The sequence below is a fragment of the Drosophila bipectinata genome, chromosome 3R, assembly GCF_030179905.1.
Source record: "Drosophila bipectinata strain 14024-0381.07 chromosome 3R, DbipHiC1v2, whole genome shotgun sequence".
NCBI classification, from domain to species: domain Eukaryota; kingdom Metazoa; phylum Arthropoda; class Insecta; order Diptera; family Drosophilidae; genus Drosophila; species Drosophila bipectinata.
Window position 1 is genome coordinate 14539315 of NC_091739.1, and position 20163 is coordinate 14559477.

A 20163-nucleotide genomic window follows, 5' to 3' on the forward strand; every position below is an offset into this window, starting at 1 on the left:
CCAGGTTTATGGCATCGCTGCAAAAACCAACCTGAACAAAATCCGGGTTTTGCAAGCGAAAACTCTTCGAAGGATCTCTGGAGCTCCGTGGTTTATGCGAACCAGAGACATCGAACGAGATCTCAACGTGCCTGAAATCGGAGACAAGCTCCAGGAACTTGCTCGGAAATACATGGAACGTCTAAATGAGCACCCCAAAAGCCTAGCTAAAAAACTTGGTACCGCTGCTATCAGGAGCGCTGATCCAATTAATCGAGTCAAGAGAAGACTAAAAAGACACCACCCTCAAGACCTACCAAACCGGATCTTGACCTAACCATTTCGTCACCCTCGACATAATCATAAATAAAAATAAGTTAAAATAAAAAAACTATTAAATCACCTCTTGCCCTAAGTAACGCTTAGACTAAGTATTTAAAAAAAAAAATTGTAAAAAACGATTAGATTAAGCTGTCAATTTGGTAGTAGTGCGCTAATCTTAAGAATAAAATTTCAAAATTCAAAACGTTAAAAAAAAAAAAAAAATTCGCCACCATTCTGCATCAAAATCCTGAGACAAAATATTTTTTATATTTTTTGTCCATTTTTCGTGATGGAGCCCCTTAAAAATGGTGTTTTCCCCTATTGGGTCCACAGTGATGGCTATATCTTCCCCAATTCTCATTCGATTCTCAAGCGGACCTTAAACGTTTTCTGGATCGATTCGCCACCATTCTGCATCAAAATCCTGAGACAAAATATTTTTTAATATTTTTCCACAGTGATGGCTATATCTTCCCCAATTCTCATTCGATTCTCAAGCGTACCTTAAACGTTTTCTGGATCGATTCGCCACCATTCTGCATCAAAATCCTGAGACAAAATATTTTTTATATTTTTTGTCCTTTTTTCGGACCCCAGAAAAATGGTGTTTTCCCCTATTGGGTCCACAGTGATGGCTATATCTTCCCCAATTCTCATCCGATTCTCAAGCGGAGTACCTTAAACGATTTCTGGATCGATTCGCCACCATTCTGCATCAAAATCCTGAGACAAAATATTTTTTATATTTTTTGTCCTTTTTTCGTGATGGGACCCCTTAAAAATGGTGTTTTCCCCTATTGGGTCCACAGTGATGGCTATATCTTCCATCACTGTATCTATTTTTTATATTTTTTGTCCATTTTTCGTGATGGGACCCCTTAAAAATGGTGTTTCACCTATTGGGTCCACAGTGATGGCTATATCTTCCCCAATTCTCATCCGATTCTCAAGCGGAGTACCTTAAACGATTTCTGGATCGATTCGCCACCATTCTGCATCAAAACCCTAAGACAAAATATTTTTTACATTTTTTGTCCATTTTTCGTGATGGGACCCCTTAAAAATGGTGTTTTCCCCCATTGGGCCCACAGTGATGGCTATATCTTCCCCAATTCTCATCCGATTCTCAAGCGGAGTACCTTAAACGATTTCTGGATCGATTCGCCACCATTCTGCATCAAAACCCTGAGACAAAATATTTTTTATACTTTTTGTCCATTTTTCGTGATGGGACCCCTTAAAAATGGTGTTTTCCCCTATTGGGTCCACAGTGATGGCTATATCTTCCCCAATTCTCATCCGATTCTCAAGCGGAGTACCTTAAACGATTTCTGGATCGATTCGCCACCATTCTGCATCAAAACCCTAAGACAAAATATTTTTTACATTTTTTGTCCATTTTTCGTGATGGGACCCCTTAAAAATGGTGTTTTGGCCTATTGGGTCCACAGTGATGGCTATATCTTCCCCAATTCCCAAGCGGAGTGCCGTAAATGATTTCTGGATCGATTCGCCACCATTCTGCATCAAAATCCTGAGACAAAATATTTTTTATATTTTTTGTCCATTTTCCGTGATGGGACCCATTAAAAATGGTTTTTTCGCCTATTGGGTCCACAGTGATGGCTATATCTTCCACAATTCTCATCCGATTCTCAAGCGGAGTACCTTAAACGATTTCTGGATCGATTCGCCACCATTCTGCATCAAAATCCTGAGACAAAATATTTTTTATATTATTTGTCCATTTTTCGTGATGGGACCCCTTAAAAATGGTGTTTCCCCCTATTGGGTCCACAGTGATGGCTATATCTTCCCAAATTTTCATCCAATTCTTATAGCATTATCTATTAAAGTCTCTGAGATTAACGGACATGATATATTAACTGAGGTGTTTATTCTGATCAATAATATATATATTTTAAACTCTACGAGTTTTCTGTGAGTACCTGATATACGAATTGTTGAATTATTCAAAACAATTTAGTGAAATATTCGATAAAAATAAGTAAAATCTCTTTTTTTCAATACGGGCGGAGGGTGCATTTTTGAGTGGAGTACCTGGTGTATTATAGTCGACTATAGATACTTTAGTACATACATATATCCGCATATCCATTCTAGTCAAGGTTGTTCTCATCCCAAAAAGGGGTCAGATTTGTCCTTTCACTCCCTGCAAGTTTAATAAGGTAGCATATAAATTTTTAGTTTTATAAGGATGAAGTAGGCTTTGGCTTTTTTATTATTCACAATCATTCCAGTCTATTAAATAGCCGATGTTATTCATTCGTCTTCCAAACTCCGAATAGCTCGGAGCTCAGTTTATTTCTTTTTATTAAAATTCGTATTTAATTTTTTTACTTTAGAGTCTTTTGGAGGTCTTTGGTAAACGGAAATTGGGGTTTTTTTTTGTTTATTTTTTGGTTTTAAGTTTTTTGACAAATTTTGTTTCTGCAGTAGTTTTTTTCTTCGTCTAATTGTTTTTTTGTCACCACCACGCATGAGGTCTTATTTTCTTATTTTTTAGTAAATATGTATATAATAAATTTTTTTTTTTTTAATTTTTTACTTTGGTATTGCACCGGCAAGGCTTTAAGCCTAAAGGTGTTCTTTTTTTTAGCAGATATACATATTGTTTAAAATATTTTTAATCTGCTGGTTATTTGTGCTATCGGTGTCCTCATAAAAATGTTTATAAAAAATCTCCTTCTTAAAATTTTTCAAATAATTTAACTTTATTTTCTGATTTGACACATATATGTACTATGAATTTAAGATGTCGGGAGATAAGTGAAAGTCTTTATTGTTTTACGCAATGTTTTGAATATGGAAAGTCTCTTCTGGGTTTTTTGATTACAAAATGGTACTTTATTATATAACTGTTAACCGAATGAAACATATTTTTCTATTCAAAAAACACCAAATCAGAATAATTTGTTTTGGCAAAAATTTAAGTGTTTTATTAAAGTTTTTATGGAATATAACTATTTTACCCGGTTGAAAATTGAAGCGAAGACTCAAACCAATCGAAATTGTAACATACAGTGTTGCAAAACACATAATTTATAAGTGCGATGTTTTCTCAAAACATTGCCCATCTTTAATGTAAATAAGACACGTTTTGCAAGTTACTGCAAATTTTTGTAAATTATTACTGAAAACATGAGCAATATCGTTCAATATATTGTGGTACGCAGCGACTTACGATCTGCACTTAATTGGCCAATGGGAGCGGTGATTGCCCAATGCTGCCATGCTGCAACTGCTGTAATGCACTTGAATGCCGGCGACTCCGATACGGTGGCTTACCTGAACGACTTGGAAAACATGCATAAAGTGGTGCTGGAGGTGAGTGGCTGAGCAGCATTCAACAGCATAACTCTATTATATTCTCTTTATAATACAGGCCAAAGACGAGGCGGCTCTGGTCAAGCTTAGCGAAAAATTGAAGGAGAACGAGATCCAGCACAAGTTGTGGATTGAGCAGCCGGAGAATATTCCCACCTGCATTGCCCTCAAGCCCTATGTTAAGGACACAGTTCACAAATACGTAAAGAACTTTAAGCTCCTAAAGGCGTAGTGTAATTTAAAATGTAAGATGACTGAAATATATAAGGCTAAAGCGAAGAATATTTATAAAAGGAGGATAGCCCTTAACTTATGGAAAGCTGAAAGCGATTTTCCAGGTTGGCTATTTCAACAAGTACGTGGGTAAATTCAACGTCAATCTATAGAACTTTCTTTATTGAATGCTTATTCTTCTGTCTCCATTCAGAAGCTGATGTTTGGTCTAAAACAGGTTCTCCCATCCCGACTCCTCGGTCGGAAAACGAAACAAGAAGGTTCTGACAGTTGCCTTCTAAAGGAGCAGGGTAACTCTTAGATATCTCAATAAAAGATATAGAGCTGAATATATGGAACAACCAAAAATGCAATCATCCTGAGTAAACTTGTATTTGACCGGAACATCCTGGTCAATGGCAGACATCTTTCCAAGATTTTTCGCTTGCCCACAAGGTGCACCGAAAAGTATGCTATGCTTTTTGTTCCAATTAAAAAATCCTCCTAAGAAAAAATTCAAAACTACATTTTCTTGATTTTTATTTTTAAGTTTTCTTTTTAAATAGTTTTGTCGTAAAAAATAGTTGGGGGTTCTTTTCGTTTTATTCGCTTATGTTTATAGAAATTTTTAGACGTAGCTGTGATAGGTACAATATATATATAAAGAAATAGGTAAAATAAAACTAAAATTAAAGGTTGCCGAATTCTCCCATCCTTGGCAACCTGGAGCAATTTGGCACAGATGCAAATACAGACATAGGATCTGGTGGATTATACAAAGTTAATGGTAGCGTGTCTCTCATTCTAACCGATGCATGTGGGTGAGATTGCGGAGGGGTATACGTAAAATGTTCCTCAGTTGGGTGGCATTTGCCCGTGATGCCGTTCGATGTCTACGTTTAACAATAACAAGTTACTAAGATTAAAACCAAAGCGTTTATATTCGTCTGGATATTGCGGGGCCACGACCACGCCCTCCTCCTTGGAGACGCGGAGTTTGGGGCGTTGGCAATTAGTTTTTTGTGCGCGGATGTTGCAGCGCATTTAGCTCGTCCTTGAGCCAGGCCTGCCAGTTTTCCTGCGAGGGGCGAGACAGAAGTTCCGGAGATAGATGTTGGATGAGAAAAGGAGTGTTGAAATAGTGCGAAAACCAGAAGCAGGATCCATCACCGAGCTAAGCTAATATTTGCGTGTTGGTGTGAGTGTATATGTGAGTGTGGGTGAGAGTGAAAGTGAGAGCGGGTTACAGCGACAGACAAAGACTGAAATGGAGAATGCTAATAGGATCTACTTTGGTGAACCGTTAGGAGCAGCAGCCGGGCCACTTGGCATTTGTTAACGCTAATTGCAAATGTCAACAGAGCGAAACAGAGCCAGAGCTGCCAGCGGAAATCGGAAATGCTTAACTAGTCGCCCGTGTCGGTGTGTGTGTGTGAGGGTGAGAGTGAGGATGAGGCTGATGGTGAGCGTGGGTGTGATGGCGGACTCAAGTGCCAGTGTGTGCGTGTGTGAGAGGTTCTTAGTGTCTTGAAACCGGGTCTGTTTGTTTTTGTGTGTGTTTGTGTTTGCCATTTGCTGGGTTGGCTGCCTGTTTCCTTTTCACTCATTGTTATGCAAATTATCCTGATATTCATCATATTCGTTTTCATTATCCTCCGCCTGCTCGTCCTCCTCCTCCTCCTCGGCCTCGTAATCGCTGGCGTTGCTTTCCGGCTGCGTAACATCAGGCAAATAGTCCTTGTGCACGGGCGTTGAGATGATTGGCTCCTGTTTTGGGTGTGTTACGTGGGTGTTCGTTGGAGTTAGTGTTAGTGTGTGTGTGTGTGTGCGTGTGTAAGTGCAAAAGCAAAAGTTAGTTAACCAACTTGGACAACAACAGGATACTAGCCTAAGGGCCATAGTGGCACATGCATATTGCCAATGATCAACTTTCCGTTAGCCAATTTCAGAGTGCACAGAAAAAAATTTATTAAATTTATAATATTGGAAATGTTGTAAGCATTGAAGGGATAAAATAATACAAAATTAAGTCAGATTTTATCTTATATATATAATTTATTCCCTTATTAGTTTTTTTTCTGTGCACGGATGGATTTTGAATGGGAAGGCTTTTAGTGGAAAACGTATGTATGTCACATGCTAACCTTTGGCGGCCGCCATCCGCAGCCGGGCAGCGGTAACCCATCAGCGCCCAAGGGGCAGGGCGCATCCAGGCCGGGCACGCCCTGTTCGCCCTTGTCGCCTCGATCTCCTTTGCGACCCCGCTTGCCGGGGGGTCCGGCGTCCCCTCTGGAGCCCTGTTCCCCGCGGGGCCCCTCCTGCCCGGGAATGCCATCAGTGCCCTGTGTATTTTAACGGGTATTCGGGTGCAAGGGGATGAGGGTTTCAAGGGGGTTTCAAAAATAGGTGCAGAGGACAGGAGTACGACGCCAACATATATAGATTCGCATGCAAACAGAGGTAAAAACAATCGTAAAAGAGGAGAGAGAAAATACACAAATTATTAGCAACCACATGATTTACAAAGGTGTCAACTGTTCTACGACATATGTAGTGGGAGTGGGAGTGCTGTGGGGGTACCTACCGGCAGGCCCGGATCGCCGCGTTCTCCCTTGTGTCCCGTCTCGCCCTGGGCGCCCTGCGAATAAAAGAGGCAAACAGATCGGTTAGTGCGGCACTGCCATCGGGATCGAGTGGGTGTGGCGGGACAATACCTTCATGCCATCCAAGCCTGGGGGACCCTGTTGCGTGGAGAGAGAAAGTGGGAAAAGCGTGTGGTTAGCAGAGCGGTGGAAAGTGTAATTTCTGCCTCCAAACATGAAAATGAAGTGACCCGCGAAGGGCATTTCGAATGCAATTTGGTGTTTGTTTAGTAAAAAACCATCACTTTATTGAAAATGCATAATTAATACGAAAATTATGTTAGTTTCATTTAGCCATTTTACAATTCGATCGCATCGCAATTCTGTGTCTGAATGTTTGCCATTTCTATTTGCACATGCTATGGCAAACAATTATCAGAACTGCATTCTGCGTTTTTATTTTACTCGAAAATCATACATACATTTGGAATGCACGCGGCAGCACAGATAAAAATATTATATTCGTGTTTGTGATGGCATAATGCATTCGCACATCGACATTTAGTATATGCTCGTATATAGACATAAATACACGTAAATATATATATATTTTTTTATTTGTATATATACTTTACGGTTTACTTTTCGTTTGCGAACGTTTTCGGTTTTATGTTTTTTTTTGGTTAATTAACAAATTTACACTTACAATTATTGTTAGCGGCTTATTAAGGGTTTTACCTTTTTTACGTTCTCTTTAATTATAGGTATTTATAGGTTAATAATATATTTCAATCGCATAAACACAATTTATTATTCTAGCCTATGGTTCGAGAGAAAATGGTTTGAGAATTAGTACATATAGTAAGTGAAAGAATCTAGAGAGTACAGAGTATGGATTTAAGGAGCAAGTCGCTAAGTAAACACGTTGAGAGGTCGTTAAATGCTAGAGAAATAATTAATTCATAGCGATTAAGTTTCTTTCATTTTTTTCATTATTTGCTTATGTACACGTAGGATAAAAGGAGGGGACTGGCTCCACTGGCATTTAGTGGATTAAACGAAAATTGACATGCAAATTGTTTGTATATTCTGGTTTCCATTCTGGGGATTATTACAACAACGAGACACATCTAATTGAAAACAAATTGACATATTCTTTGTGATTTTCGATGCCGTTTGCCGTACGAGTAAGTTTTTAAAGCTGCAAACATTGCAATTTCCATTACCATTACCATTTCCCATTTGCATATTCAATAATTCCCATTTGAATTTTTACGGCCCGCATCCCGTAACTGTCGCATGGAGCAGTATATACTTTTATTATCATATTTCCATGGCATTATTTCATTTGCATTGATTATATTTGATTTTTGGCCTGTTTTATTTGTCCTTTTCGCCATTCTCGTATTTAAAACCCGCCAGATACTCGCCAAATGTTAATTTATGCTTCATTTGATTTTTGTATAAATAGAGTTGTTAGCGTTACTTTGTTTGAGATGTCCATGAAACCAATAGGATACATACTCGTGGTAAGATTATGTATTTATTGTTGTTGATATTTTGCATTGTCACTCCCGATTTACGATTTTCGATTCTCCATTCAAAGTGGGAAAGTACAGCAGCACTATGTCCTACAGAATTCAACTTTAGCCTAACTAACTCTGCTGCCAGTGTTCTATGGAAGTTATTGTTCAACTTTGGAAAATATGCACAATTGGTTTGGATAGCTCTTTGTTTTGTGTTAGTGATATATTCGAGTATAAGGTATAATTGCATTATGCATTCGTGAACATCAAGAGATCAAAATATCTTACAATTGTTTAAATTTCATTTAATTAGCACAATTCCTTAATCCAATAGAGCGTAGGTATTTATGTTTTAATTTGTATATTCTTATGATTTTTATGGTTTTTGTGTTTTTTTTCTGCTCTGGGCTTTTGTGTTTCACATTGAAGCTTTGGCAATTATGCTTTGTTTGAACGAGAACGAGTACTATTCAAAAATTCAGACAAAGCCCTTGGACGGCACCTAAGACAATGCTAAGACATGGCAGCAGGAGCAGAACAAGAAGTGGCTTCTTCATCCTCTTCGCAAACTGTTCGCAGTCAAGGATAATCTGATTGCGATGTAATTAAGTCACTTTTGGCAAATTGGCAATGATTGCAGCCCGGTTCCGGCATAATCCATCAATTAGTCGATAGCACCCGCATGGAGGCACTTGAAAACCCAAAAACCGAAACCGAAATCACAATTCGCCATTCGCAACCCGCCGCAGACTGACTGGGAAAGTGTGGCAACTTTCACGTACCACGGTGCGTATGATTTATGCATTTCGAAGCGGCTTTTCTGCTCCTGCTGCAATTGCTTCGCACAGAGAGCAGCGGCGAATGAAATGCAATTAAAATATTTGCATTGCATATTTGTTAGTGGGTTTCCTTCTCTGCAACTGTGGGCTGGTTTGGGGGTGTTGGGTTGTTGGGTGTGTGGGTAGGTGGTGTGTACTGGGCTGGGGTAGGTTCAAAGTTTGTTAGTTGATTCAATTGATTGATGTTTGTAAATACGCTTGGTGTAGACATATGTTTGTTTGCATTACTTGTTTGTATACATAAATACTTGTTTGACTCTTGGGGGCATTTTAAATGATATGAATATTAATTCTTTATTTCGTGCGGGCTGGATGGGGCAGGAGCAGTTCGTTTGCAATTAATTGATTTGCTTACTCTCGTTTCTGAGCTACTGACATGCTGCTATTTCGTATTTGATTCTCTGTACATGGGTGCGAGTTTGTACAAATTGATATACATATGTATATATGCCACAGCAGCATACATATAGATATATATAACATATATATATATATAACTGAGCCCATTTGACAAGCGTTGCGCGGCTTCCTAACTTTGAACATTTGTTTGGTTTTGATTAAATTTGTTTTCCTTTCTTCGTACGGGTGTTTTTTTGTGAGTGTGGGTGTGTTTGTGTGGGTATTGGTATTGGTGTAAGTGTGGTGTGCGTGTATATGACATTTTTTTTTTGAGTCGCATTGAGACTTTGGCGCTATGAGTGCTGGTTATTACTGACTGCAGACTGGCTGCACTGTTAACTAGTAGTATTAGTAGTCGCCCCACACCTGTTCCAAGTAGAAAGAAAGAAAGACGAGAACACTCCATTAGGTTAGCCAGTTTTGGGTTAAATAACAAAAGCAACCAAGGCCACAAATAGGTTATAAATTAATTTCCACAAATTAAAAGCCAAACAAAATGAAAGTTTCCAGCATCAACTACCAAAAGTATGGCTTACCGGAATGCCAGCTTTTCCCGCGGGTCCCGACGGACCTGATTCACCTCTCATGCCCATGGGGCCCTGCAATTACAATCGGTTAGAGTTACTGGACAAAATTCACCCCGTGATTTCGCACTTACCGGCAGCCCCATGGGTCCCTGATCGCCCTTGTGGCCCTTTTCACCCTGAAACACAGATTCGCCGGTTATTAGGATTGGGTTATATATGAGTTATCAGTACAGGACTCTTACCGGATCGCCCTTGCGGCCGTCTAGCCCGCGCTCGCCTTGGAGGCCATTGTGTCCGGGCGGGCCCATGGGTCCCGGCGGTCCTGGGGGGCCGTATAACTGCAAAGGAATTAACATCAGTTGAGGGTTAAATTGCCGCAAGGTGGTGGGTCAGTGAGGGTGGGTGGCTTACGTATTCAATGGTGGGCATGTGCGGGGCATCGGACATGCCGTCATCCTGGCGACGTCGCATCTTGCGGTACTAAAAGGATTTCAATGTTATGGTGAGGTCAGATAAGAGGTTTAATGAGGAAACATTTAAGAACTGATGACTATTTACTGTTTATTGAAGTTTAACTAAAAGGATTAAAAAAGGAAAAGTACTCACCGAATCACCACGATCGCCTTTGTCGCCCTTGACTCCCGGGTATCCTGGCGGGCCCGGCAGACCCGGAGGACCCATCAATCCCGGCGGTCCAATGTCTCCGCGATCTCCCTTCTCGCCAGGCGGTCCCTGGTATCCTGGCAGTCCCGGCGGTCCCTCGATGCCCGGCTCCCCGGGTAGTCCGTCAAGGCCGCGAGGACCCAGCGAACCAGGTTCTCCCGGTTCGCCTGCCTCTCCCTTGGCGCCGTCCCGACCGTCGCGTCCATCCTTGCCAGCAACGCCCGGAGGTCCTGGCGGTCCACGCAGCAGAGTAACCGGCGGATCGTCATAGTCGTCGTCCAATTTGGTTCCACCCGGTCCGAATATCTGTGCAAATTTGCGAATCCAAAATCGTGCGGCAGAAGGGTTGCGGAGAAAGATGGATGGAGAAGTGGAGATGGCAAATTTAGTGGGAAGATTAATTTATGCCACGTGGCACCGCCGCCCGAGGCGTTGCACGCGCTTGTTCCACACGCTTTGATGGGGCAAAACAAAAGCGGCGCACAAAAAGAAAAAGTTCACCCACGAGAGTGGGAGTGGGAGTGGGTTGGGTGGGCTTCGAGGGGATGCGGCATGTTCTGGTGGTGGCTCGGGATGCGGCCGTGTGCCGTGCGCCGCAGCGAAAGTCTTTTGTGTGCCACGAAATTGTGTTAAGTGCAAGTTGGAGCATCCACGCACCCACCAGACCCACCACGCCATCATGCCACCAAGCGCCCCCCTATTCCACCCAATCCGCACCCCCCCCCCCCCCCCAGTTGAGACAATGGCTGCATAGAAAATCTTTAAAACCAAACCATAGACCGTGGCACTTTTGTGCGGAGGAGAGTGCCAGAGTCGAAAATAAAGTCAAGTCAACGACAGCGACTTCTCTACGTGCTTCGAGTGCCAGTGCGAGTGCTCCTCTTTTCCTACACATATACCCCTATGAGTGTATATGTGGCGAGATGGCATATCTTTTAATGTGTGTGGGTGCTCTTTGGTCCTTGCCATTGTGTGCGAACGTGTGTGTTTGTGTGGGTACAAGTGGGTGAGTGCATAGCGAAAGACAATTAATTGTTTTTTCTTTCATTTTTTTGGCGGGTTAATGTGCGCGCTTTGAGGCAAATTTCCTGGGCTCTCATAGCAAGGAGCTCAAAACCACATAAACTCTAAACTTTCGATGGGTTTAAAATGGGCAAACATGGCTGAATTCCTAAGAGTGCAGAGGCTAAAAGCTTTGAAACAAGATTATAGTCGCTTAAAATAAGAGAACATTTTTTTAAGATTAAGAAAAAATATATATATTTTTCAAATCTCTTTTTAAAGCAGAGTTTCAAGTGTACGCCGTGGTAAAAAATATTATAATTTAATTAAACCACCTTACTCCCCAGTGCTTTCGATGATTACCAGAAATGGCTGTGGCGGGCATGTTGGCTTTGAGTCCTTTAGACCGCAGTGCAGCCAAGGCCTAAACAAAAACCCTCTATTAGGCAAATGTTGAACGACATAAAAGCCAACTCCGGTGGGCAAAAAAACAACGACTCTACGTTGCAATGCCAACAACAACAGCAATCCGACTTTATAACAAAAACAACATCATGCCAAGAAGCTTTGGAAAGACTGGGGAGCTCCCAGAAAATAAAGGAAAATAGGAAAAGCCATTTACACATGTGGCTCAAGTGAATAGGGACACTCGAATCAAGAGATTCGACGAAGAGTGCAAAATATTCAATCGCATTCTGGCAAATCGAGCTGGGAATACATCCCGGAACATTAAAGCCGTGTCCTTGCTGGAATTAAAGGCAAGAAGGGCTCCCAGGATGCCAGGACTCTGGTCCAGGACTAAGACAGAGGCAATCGGATTGAACGCATCCGTTTGGCCCTCTCGATTGGGGGGGGGGGCAGAGTGTGTGTGTTACACTCGATTATTATGCAATGCAATTGATCCTGTGACTGTTGCGACTCCTGTGACTGAGACTCTGGCAATATCTGTGTGGCACGAGTGGCAGGAGACGTGGTACGGGGGAAGAGCGGGTGTAATTTCCTTGCGGCATGCCCAGGCATGTGCAACAATTACATTTACTTCTACTTTGTGCCACGGCCCGTTCCGTCCCGTTGTCACAGGAAGTGGCGTACTTACAGTTATTAAAACCCGGCAACAGCAGCAACAATAAGCACAACAGCATCGGCGGAAAGGATAACAATGTAAGCGCTTAACGCACACTTATACGGAAAGGATGTGGCTTGGCATATGTGAAGGACAAAAGACAAGCGGGAGGAATGCGCACACACGGCATAAGGAGGCCGGAGTACCCAAGTCCTGGCTTGCCACAAATGCACTTCCCAATTTCAACTTTTTACCTCTTTGGGCTTCCTTTCTTTTTAGCTCATCTGCATGGGGCTCCTGAGAAGCAGGTGTCTGCCGATCCACACACACACTAGCGCACTAGCACACATGCTCCTTTGTGCGGCTGGGTGGAAGGAAGAAGTATCCTGGCTCGGTGGGCGCTTTGTTGCGAACTTTTCCCCCATTGTTCCTAATGCGCAATGGGGAATTCTTCCCGGTGGCCATTTGTAGAGCAATTAAAGCGATTTGAATTAAAGCCGAGTGCCTAACGTTTGCCTTCTGCTGTAATTAAAGGTCACTTTGAGGGCTTAGTGCCCACATGCCGGTCTGCCTGCATCCTCCTTCTGGAAAGTTGATAAACAAACGCAAGCCAAACAGGGCTACAAAAAAAGACAGCTTGGGGTTTAAAGGCTTTTAAAGCCAAGCAGTAGCAGTGGCAGTGGCAGAGGCATTCGGAAGATACGATAAATAACATAAATAAAAGATACAGTTACAGATGCGAGCGAGCAAGTGAATTGGGCAAATGTTTGTAAGGATCGCAAGGACGATTGTTGGCGCAGCTGCCTAACTACGATAAAAAAAAAGTCCAGCATCCTGAATCGAGAATCCAAAATAAAAGAAACCGATTCTGGCTCTGCCTTTTCGGCAGCCTAAATCCCAATCAGATTGCGTGGGTGTAGCAGTAGCAGTTCTAGGGGCGTGTGTGACTGTGTGTGACTGAGTGTGTGTGTGTGCAAGGAAATCCATTAGAATGTATCAATATTTGTGCGAGCGAACGCCTCGGGTTGAATTTAATTTTCAATGTATCCATCGGAGCCCTCCTCCCCCAGTCGCAGCCCACTCCTTACTCCTCACTGAGGACTGTCTCTTAAATTATGCGTAAATATTGAAAATATTTGCACAAACGCCTTTCAATTTAACGCACAAATGACGAAGCAAATGAAATTTTCCCAATCGTGTTGTTTTTCCTGTTTTTTCCTCTTGATGTTTTAGTGCCCCACCATCCTGTCTGCCTCATCCTTTCGACTGTAATTGTAAATTAATTGCCCCACCGTCTGTCCGTCCGTCCGTTCGCCTGATGTTTTCGGTATGCGTCCGGCGTAGTTTCCATTTAAAGCTCCCAGCTGGAGAGCCGGATAGCTGGATACCCGGAGACCCGGAGACAGAGGGCCTCAGACAAATGGACGCACGTAAACGCGTTAAATTGAAAATCATTTTGATCTCGACGCGACCTTTGGCGGATGTCACTGGTGGGTGTGAAAAAGAGAAGAGAACGTCCATAAAGGAGAAGCGCCATTTGCCCTCAAGTACACCATGTGACCCCTCAGGCCACCCCCTACCCTCCCCTTACTAGCGTATGCGCATATTTTTCACAATTTTTCATTTTCCCCGGCAGGTTTCCTCTTTTGAAATTTCATATTTTTCTCCGGTCATAACAACAACGTGGAGGACTTGGACAAAAAAAAAAGAAAAGCGCACCAAAACGCTGGAGGTGAAAGTTTTGCAGCCCGTTTCCGGCTCACACGCATACGTTTATGCCCACACATACAGAGATACCCATACAAATACACGCTCAGCCAAGATCCCGGCACTTCATGGCGTGTAATGCGTTGCCGCAAAAGTTTACAAAACATTCGAGGGTCGCGGGTGCTCCTCGCGAACCAGGAAGTTCCTCGCAACTACGCGAGCGCATTAAATTCGTAATATTTTCCGCTTCGCATTGATACTGATTACAATGGGCTAGATTGGCCATAAAGTCAGCGGATCTATAAACAATATGTGGAATTTTTCCGCTACAAACCGCCTTTACCGAGGGGAGGTCTGGGAAGAATTCGATTTGGAATATAAAAGTTCCAAACATAGAATGGGTAATTTCAAATGCAACATAGAAGATATGATTACGAGTTCCCTACGAGAAGAAGGGGTTCGATTTTTCAATGTATTTTTTGAAATAGTTTTTACTTTAAGGGATAAAAGTGGCTCTGAACTCAAAGGCTTACTCTTCTAAATATGTATCTTAATGGTGGTTCAAAGTTTCTCAACCTAATATCATATTTCTATAATAAAATTCTAAGACCATCTAAAATCTGAAATATATCTCTCCTAGCAACCACTGTTCCAGACCACAAAAGAATAAGGAAACAAGCCAGGACTCCAGTTGTAAAAAAATTTCGCGTGATTTCGTTTCACCCTCGAAACAACAATGTGTAGCCGTAGCCCTGTGGTTGCTCCGGCTCTGGCTGCCGTGATATTGTAATATGTATGAAATTCGGAAGTATTTAGGGAAATCGTTGTTAAAGATTTCGTCGTTTTTGCCTGAAGAACAACGGTGGCACATCAATGCCAAGATGGCAGCAGTTGGCATTTGTGCGGTTGGTTGTGGGTTTTGTGGAAAAGCGCGTTCGTTTTGTATAATTTTGCTACTTTCGCATGCACAGCCGCCCAGACTCGTTTCCATTCTCTTTTCCGAGCCGAGACTCCCCCTGCTCTTGGAAGCCCCCTTGTAAAGCCCCAACACCCGAAAGTTCCCCCATCCAAAATCTAAATGCGTTGGCAACCTCAAACCCACGTCAGTGTAACACGCGTGCCTATAAATTTCTATGAGGTTGGCTAACTTGGGGGCGGGGCAGGGGCAGGATCCCGGAGAGGGAGGCTGAGGGCTGGGGGTCCTTGGGTCAGGGCATTGTCGCCAATCTTGCGTGCGTGTATGTGGGTGAGCCAGGATTTCTTTATTCAATCGTTTTTGCGACTCCCACAACGCTCTCATCATCAGCGGCCATAAAATAAAAGTTACGCACACCCTTGGGGCCAGGACATTACATTTCCCCTACCCCCACTTCCTGTGTGTATGTGTGTGTGGGTGGGCCCACGCATATCCTGTGGTGTGTTCCATGCTTGACCAGCATTCGCTCCGTCGGAGCCGTTCAATATAGGATATAAGATATATGGACGTTGACCGCAAATAATTGCCGCAGCCAAGGAAAATTGGAAAATTGCGCACAAAGAAAAGTCCAGGGCCAGGGAAATTTGCATGCTGCGCATTTTTCAATGAACAATGACGTCACACACACGCACACATGTGCAGCGCAAAAAAATAAAAAGAGCTAATGGTTGAAAAAAAAGCATTGTTGGCCATTTTGTGGCGCCCATCAAATCGGGCCTTTCAAACGGCCAGAAAAAAAAAAGAATAAAAGTCAACCCGATTGTGTTCGGCTGAGGCAGTGAAGCTGAAGCAATGAAATCGAGGCAATGAGCCCAGGACATCCAGACAGGATACAAAAAAACAGAACAGTACAGGAGTCGGCGGCGGTGAAAGTGCTAAGCTTATTGCGTCGTTTAGGCAACACCCCTGCCAACGAATTGGCCAAGATACAGCGATGAAGATGAACCCTTTGAGTGGCAGACATGGATATACATTGAAGCACACACTTGGCTACACACCCACACACACTGCAGACACTGCAGACACCACCACCCATTCGGATTTCCATGTAAGCAACCTTAAGTCTTTGATTTGCGTCGAAGGGAAAGCTCTCCGCGAGGTCCTTGCTGGGATCGCATTTCCATTCTTTGGGGCGAGACCGTGTGACGTGTAGCGAATTGACAAGTTTTTTGCGACTTTCGCAATTTTTATGACTCCATTTACTTAGAGCTGGCAGCCGGCTCAGGAAAACTTTGCCCTGGCTAAGATAAGGAAAGCGGTTGCGGGTTGTCCTCGCTGTCCTGGTTGTCCTGGGAAATTTATGCTGATGTGGAGGGCCCCCAAACACCCAAAAACAACGAAAGACAACAAACTTGACATGGGCTGGTCGGGTGTGTGTGTGGGAGCAACGATTGTAAAATATATTAACATAAATTTGACATAAACGCTTCACAAACAGTTTCTCCAAGAGCCGAGATTGCTGTCAGAGGCCCTCCCGCCTCGGTGACTTATCGTTTCAACTTTATTAAACCGAAATCCAGAGTCTGGGAAAGTGCAAATGCAAAACTGCTAAGCCCAAGCCATCACAGAGCTCTAATAAATGGAAAATTCCACTCACCAGAGACTCTTTCAAATTAATTTAAATTTTAAATATGATTCCCGATCGTAAATATCATATGGAATGTACATACTATGTGGTTTAGTCTATTTCTGAATACCCTTCTCTCAAAGAGTTGATTACGATGTCGGTTATTTATGGACATTTCGGTGACAGACTTAGTTTGAAATTTCAGTTGTCACCTGGCTTAATTGTGCCCTATTTCTAAATGTGCTATGACAGGGTATAGGCCATCCTCCTAGCCTCACGCCTCACTGCACACATCACATCCATTTCATATGCTCCAACCCATCATCATCCTCGGCCCCGGTCTTCCCCCAGTTGGCTCTGACGAGGCGACGAAAATAACATGTCAAATTTATAATGCCAACAATTGCGTTATGCCTTTTTTATGACGCCGACGGCTAGGCAATAACCCCACAAAAAAAGTCGGAAAAAATTGGAAGGAGGAAATGGTTTTGGCCAGAACCATAGACATACCCATAGCCAGATGCTGTTCTGCCTACGGGTGGATAAATGTTTTCGAAAATAGCACGCCAGCAATTTGGGCATTTTTTACGATTTGCCGAACTAATTATGGCTACTTCCCCAGTTAGCCCCAATTTCGAATTGTTCTCCGTGGGGATTATATCTAGTATGTTTTTGCATTGCATTCCCCAGCCATTTCACAGCCAGACTTTCCCAACTCCACAGACTCATTATAATCCAGCGACATCGCATTGGGAGGCCTCAATGTTTAATGTTTTTGGAGAGAAAATCGAATCGAAACTCTCTGAACTTGCTGCCTGGAAGGCGTCACGTTTCAACAGTAGATGACGGCAATTGTTGCAAATAATTTTTTATGCTCTGCACTGCCTGCGGTGCGGCGCATGGGTGCGAATATAGATACAATATTTTTTTTTGTTGTTGTGCTCCCCTCCGGTTTGTTTGTTGCCAAAAGTTTTGTTTGTTTGCCAAAGAAAGCCCAGGGGCAGAAGCAGAAGCAGCCTGCCGCAGCCTGTCGTTTCTTATGACTTTCATTTGTTTTGACATCACGTTGCTGCAGTGCCGGGGATTCCCACAAAACCCCAGAAGGCTGGGGATATCTGGGGTGCAGCATAATCGGCATATTGGAAAAGGAAAGAAAGCCCAGCCAGCAGCAAGTCAAGAGGAACGATCGAAAAGTTTCCCAGGAAATGCAAAATAATCTCCCCTCCTGCAAGAGTTTTCTTCCTATCGGAAAATAATTCATTTCCAATGAATTTAAAGCAATAATTGCAAAGAAAATTTATGGCCACAAGTCGGCTACTCCAGGTGAGCCTTTTTTAATTGGTTTTAATGCCTGAATTCATGTCAAATTTGCTTTTGTTGTTTAAGGGGAAAATTATTGCCTTAAAAGCTTCATAAAAGTTAAAAGAAGAATCCATCACACAATAAAATAATCGATTTTTGAGAAATGTGTTGAAAATTTTATGAAATTTCCATTGCTGGCTTTAAGAAGTACTTCACATCAGTATTGTAGTATTTTATTTCAACAAATTTTTGGCTAAAAATCCATCAAAATTCAAACAATACATTTTAAATTTCATCAACGAATAAAATTTGTACTATGAATTTTTGGGTCTAACATAGAGTGGGGAATTCTACGGGTAAATCTCAAATATTTTATGCAATTTGTTGTGATGCCTGTGGTTTTATTTATTATTTCTGCATTCCAAAAAGTTGGCATTTCTCCTTTCATGTTGTGCAATATGTCATCAAAATAGGGGTGTGCATTTTTAACACAAGAGACTGTGAGTCTGTGAATTGATGGATCTTCCATTTTTAAATATTTATAGGCAAGAGGATGAAAAAATCTGAACAATTTCTGGGCATTAAGCGTTCCTACTAGCTCCCCTCGCTGGAGCCATAAAAGAAGAACTGCACGTTGCCGTTTTCTGTTTGTTGTTTCGCTGCTGGGCATATTGGAAGTTGGTTTGGGCCTTCTTTTTTTTCATCTTATTTCATTCTGGCATTATTACGCGTTATTACAGCAACAACAACACCGCCATGACTTTGACTTTGCCTTCGCCACCGATTGTTGTGAGTGTGGCATAGTATGTGCTGCACAATAATCAGTATGTGCACAGTATGTGTTTTGTTTTTTAGCCAGCCCCTTGGCGTGGCTACGTGAAAATGGGCAAAATGCGCAAATGTTTGCACACTGGTTGAGCAGCATAATATATATGTAGATACACATATCAATACACCCGTCCAGACCCGGTCGACCCGGGCCACCGAGCCACCGGGCCGAGAACCCCTAACCAAGTCAGCGGCATCCAAGGAAACTCATCCGTGGCGTTAGCAGCTTCGCTGGCGGCGCTTATGCATTTTTCATAACTTACACAAGCACGTGCTGGGCTACATATTCATATATGTACGAGTGTATGCCTCCGGCCGACAAGATGCGCAAAAATCCAAAAAGAACAAAAAATATGGTATAAAAACCATCCCCATACCCTCCTGAAAGAAAAGGAAAATAAAATGAAAATTCCACCAATGCCCAGAGATCCGTGCATCCATCAACACGTCGGGGGGTGGGAACAGCTGCCGACACTTCGAGTGCCAATAAAAATGTTAAGTATCTTTGCACTGTTGACATTCCAGCACCCAGTAGATGCGTAGATACTAGACGCATGGATGGTTGGCGCCATAAATTAAGCTTCTAGATTAGAGCGCACAAAATATTTTTTGACAACATCGATGGGCTTCGACACAGTTAGCCCGGAGGCCGAGCATCTGCCAGATACTTGGATGCTTTGCTGGCGTTGCTCTATTCTATTCGTCAAAGATAGTGCTTTTTGGCAGCTTGTCAAAGTTGTGCTCCGCGAAATATGTACACCGTAAGATACTTGATGCGTATCTACGAGGTTGCTGTAATGAGTTAAGTAGCACGTTCCCGGAGTCGTGTAAACATGCTCATTACACAGACATCCAGCATGCAGGTGATTCCATGCGGAAGGATAAGTTTGAGGAGGGCGTGGTCCCCACGTCGTATGTACAAATACCCTCCTCCCTCTGGCATAGCCCTTGTATGTACAGATTAGCATAAAATTAACGCACACGCCCACGCACATTTTTACAAAAGTAATTTACATGATAATACACTTCTTGTGCTTCTCGAACTCAATTTACAGCCTGCGCTGGCTGGTCGAGCTTCTAATTAAAAATCGAGTGGAATCAGGTTTGGGTTCGGTTTTGGGGATTTTTTTTATCGGTATCTTTCCAATGGTTACTCACCCGCTTGCCGCGTTTGCCGCGCGGTCCTTTTTCGCCGGGCGGTCCGGCGGGTCCAGTGGCTCCCGCCTCGCCTCGTTCGCCGGGCTCTCCGGGCGGACCTGTGTGTACAAAAATGTTAATTTCAGCGACAGATTTCAAAATGCGAACAAAAACAATGCCA

The 20163-nt window shown here is 42.7% G+C and overlaps 2 protein-coding genes across 23 annotated transcripts in view; one reads left to right on the forward strand and one right to left on the reverse strand.

Moving 5' to 3' along the window:
• The first annotated feature begins 2575 nt into the window (after positions 1–2575).
• LOC108129382 (putative peptidyl-tRNA hydrolase PTRHD1) lies at positions 2576–4316 on the forward strand. 3 transcript variants are annotated; one of them, XR_011443156.1, is made up of 4 exons: positions 2576–2688; positions 3501–3651; positions 3710–4006; positions 4079–4316. XR_011443156.1 is itself a non-coding variant. In XM_017247358.3 (2 exons), exons 1-2 carry the CDS (start codon positions 3466–3468, stop codon positions 3881–3883), a joined length of 360 nt encoding a protein of 119 aa, XP_017102847.2. In that variant the 5' UTR covers positions 3191–3465; the 3' UTR covers positions 3884–3999. The 3 variants fall into 3 exon arrangements, 1 of the variants encoding a protein (XP_017102847.2); XR_011443155.1 differs by lacking the exon at positions 2576–2688 and having other exon boundaries at positions 3192–3651; positions 4079–4306; XM_017247358.3 differs by lacking the exons at positions 2576–2688; positions 4079–4316 and having other exon boundaries at positions 3191–3651; positions 3710–3999.
• A 71-nt stretch (positions 4317–4387) lies between these two features.
• LOC108129559 (collagen alpha chain CG42342) overlaps positions 4388–20163 on the reverse strand; it is a 66098-nt gene continuing 50322 nt past the window's right edge. For 5 of the 20 annotated variants that reach the window (XM_017247643.3, XM_017247638.3, XM_017247637.3 and 2 more), the window contains 10 exons: positions 20004–20101; positions 10344–10706; positions 10149–10217; positions 9980–10075; positions 9869–9913; positions 9747–9809; positions 6579–6605; positions 6449–6502; positions 6009–6206; positions 4388–5631 (listed from right to left, as the gene is read on the reverse strand). In XM_017247643.3, coding sequence (XP_017103132.2) covers positions 5464–5631; positions 6009–6206; positions 6449–6502; positions 6579–6605; positions 9747–9809; positions 9869–9913; positions 9980–10075; positions 10149–10217; positions 10344–10706; positions 20004–20101 — 1181 coding nt within the window. In that variant the 3' untranslated portion in view covers positions 4388–5463. Of the gene's footprint in view, positions 5632–6008; positions 6207–6448; positions 6503–6578; positions 6606–9435; positions 9577–9746; positions 9810–9868; positions 9914–9979; positions 10076–10148; positions 10218–10343; positions 10707–20003; positions 20102–20163 lie in introns of those variants that run through there. The other 15 variants (XM_017247646.3, XM_017247645.3, XM_017247644.3 and 12 more) reach the window with 7 other exon arrangements.

Bases quoted from the DNA above. Each gene is read 5' to 3' on its own strand.
- LOC108129382 (XM_017247358.3), top strand. From the start codon at position 3,466: ATGAGCAATATCGTTCAATATATTGTGGTACGCAGCGACTTACGATCT. The intron at 3,652-3,709 runs GTGAGTGGCTGA...TTTATAATACAG, and splicing joins TGCATAAAGTGGTGCTGGAG to GCCAAAGACGAGGCGGCTCT.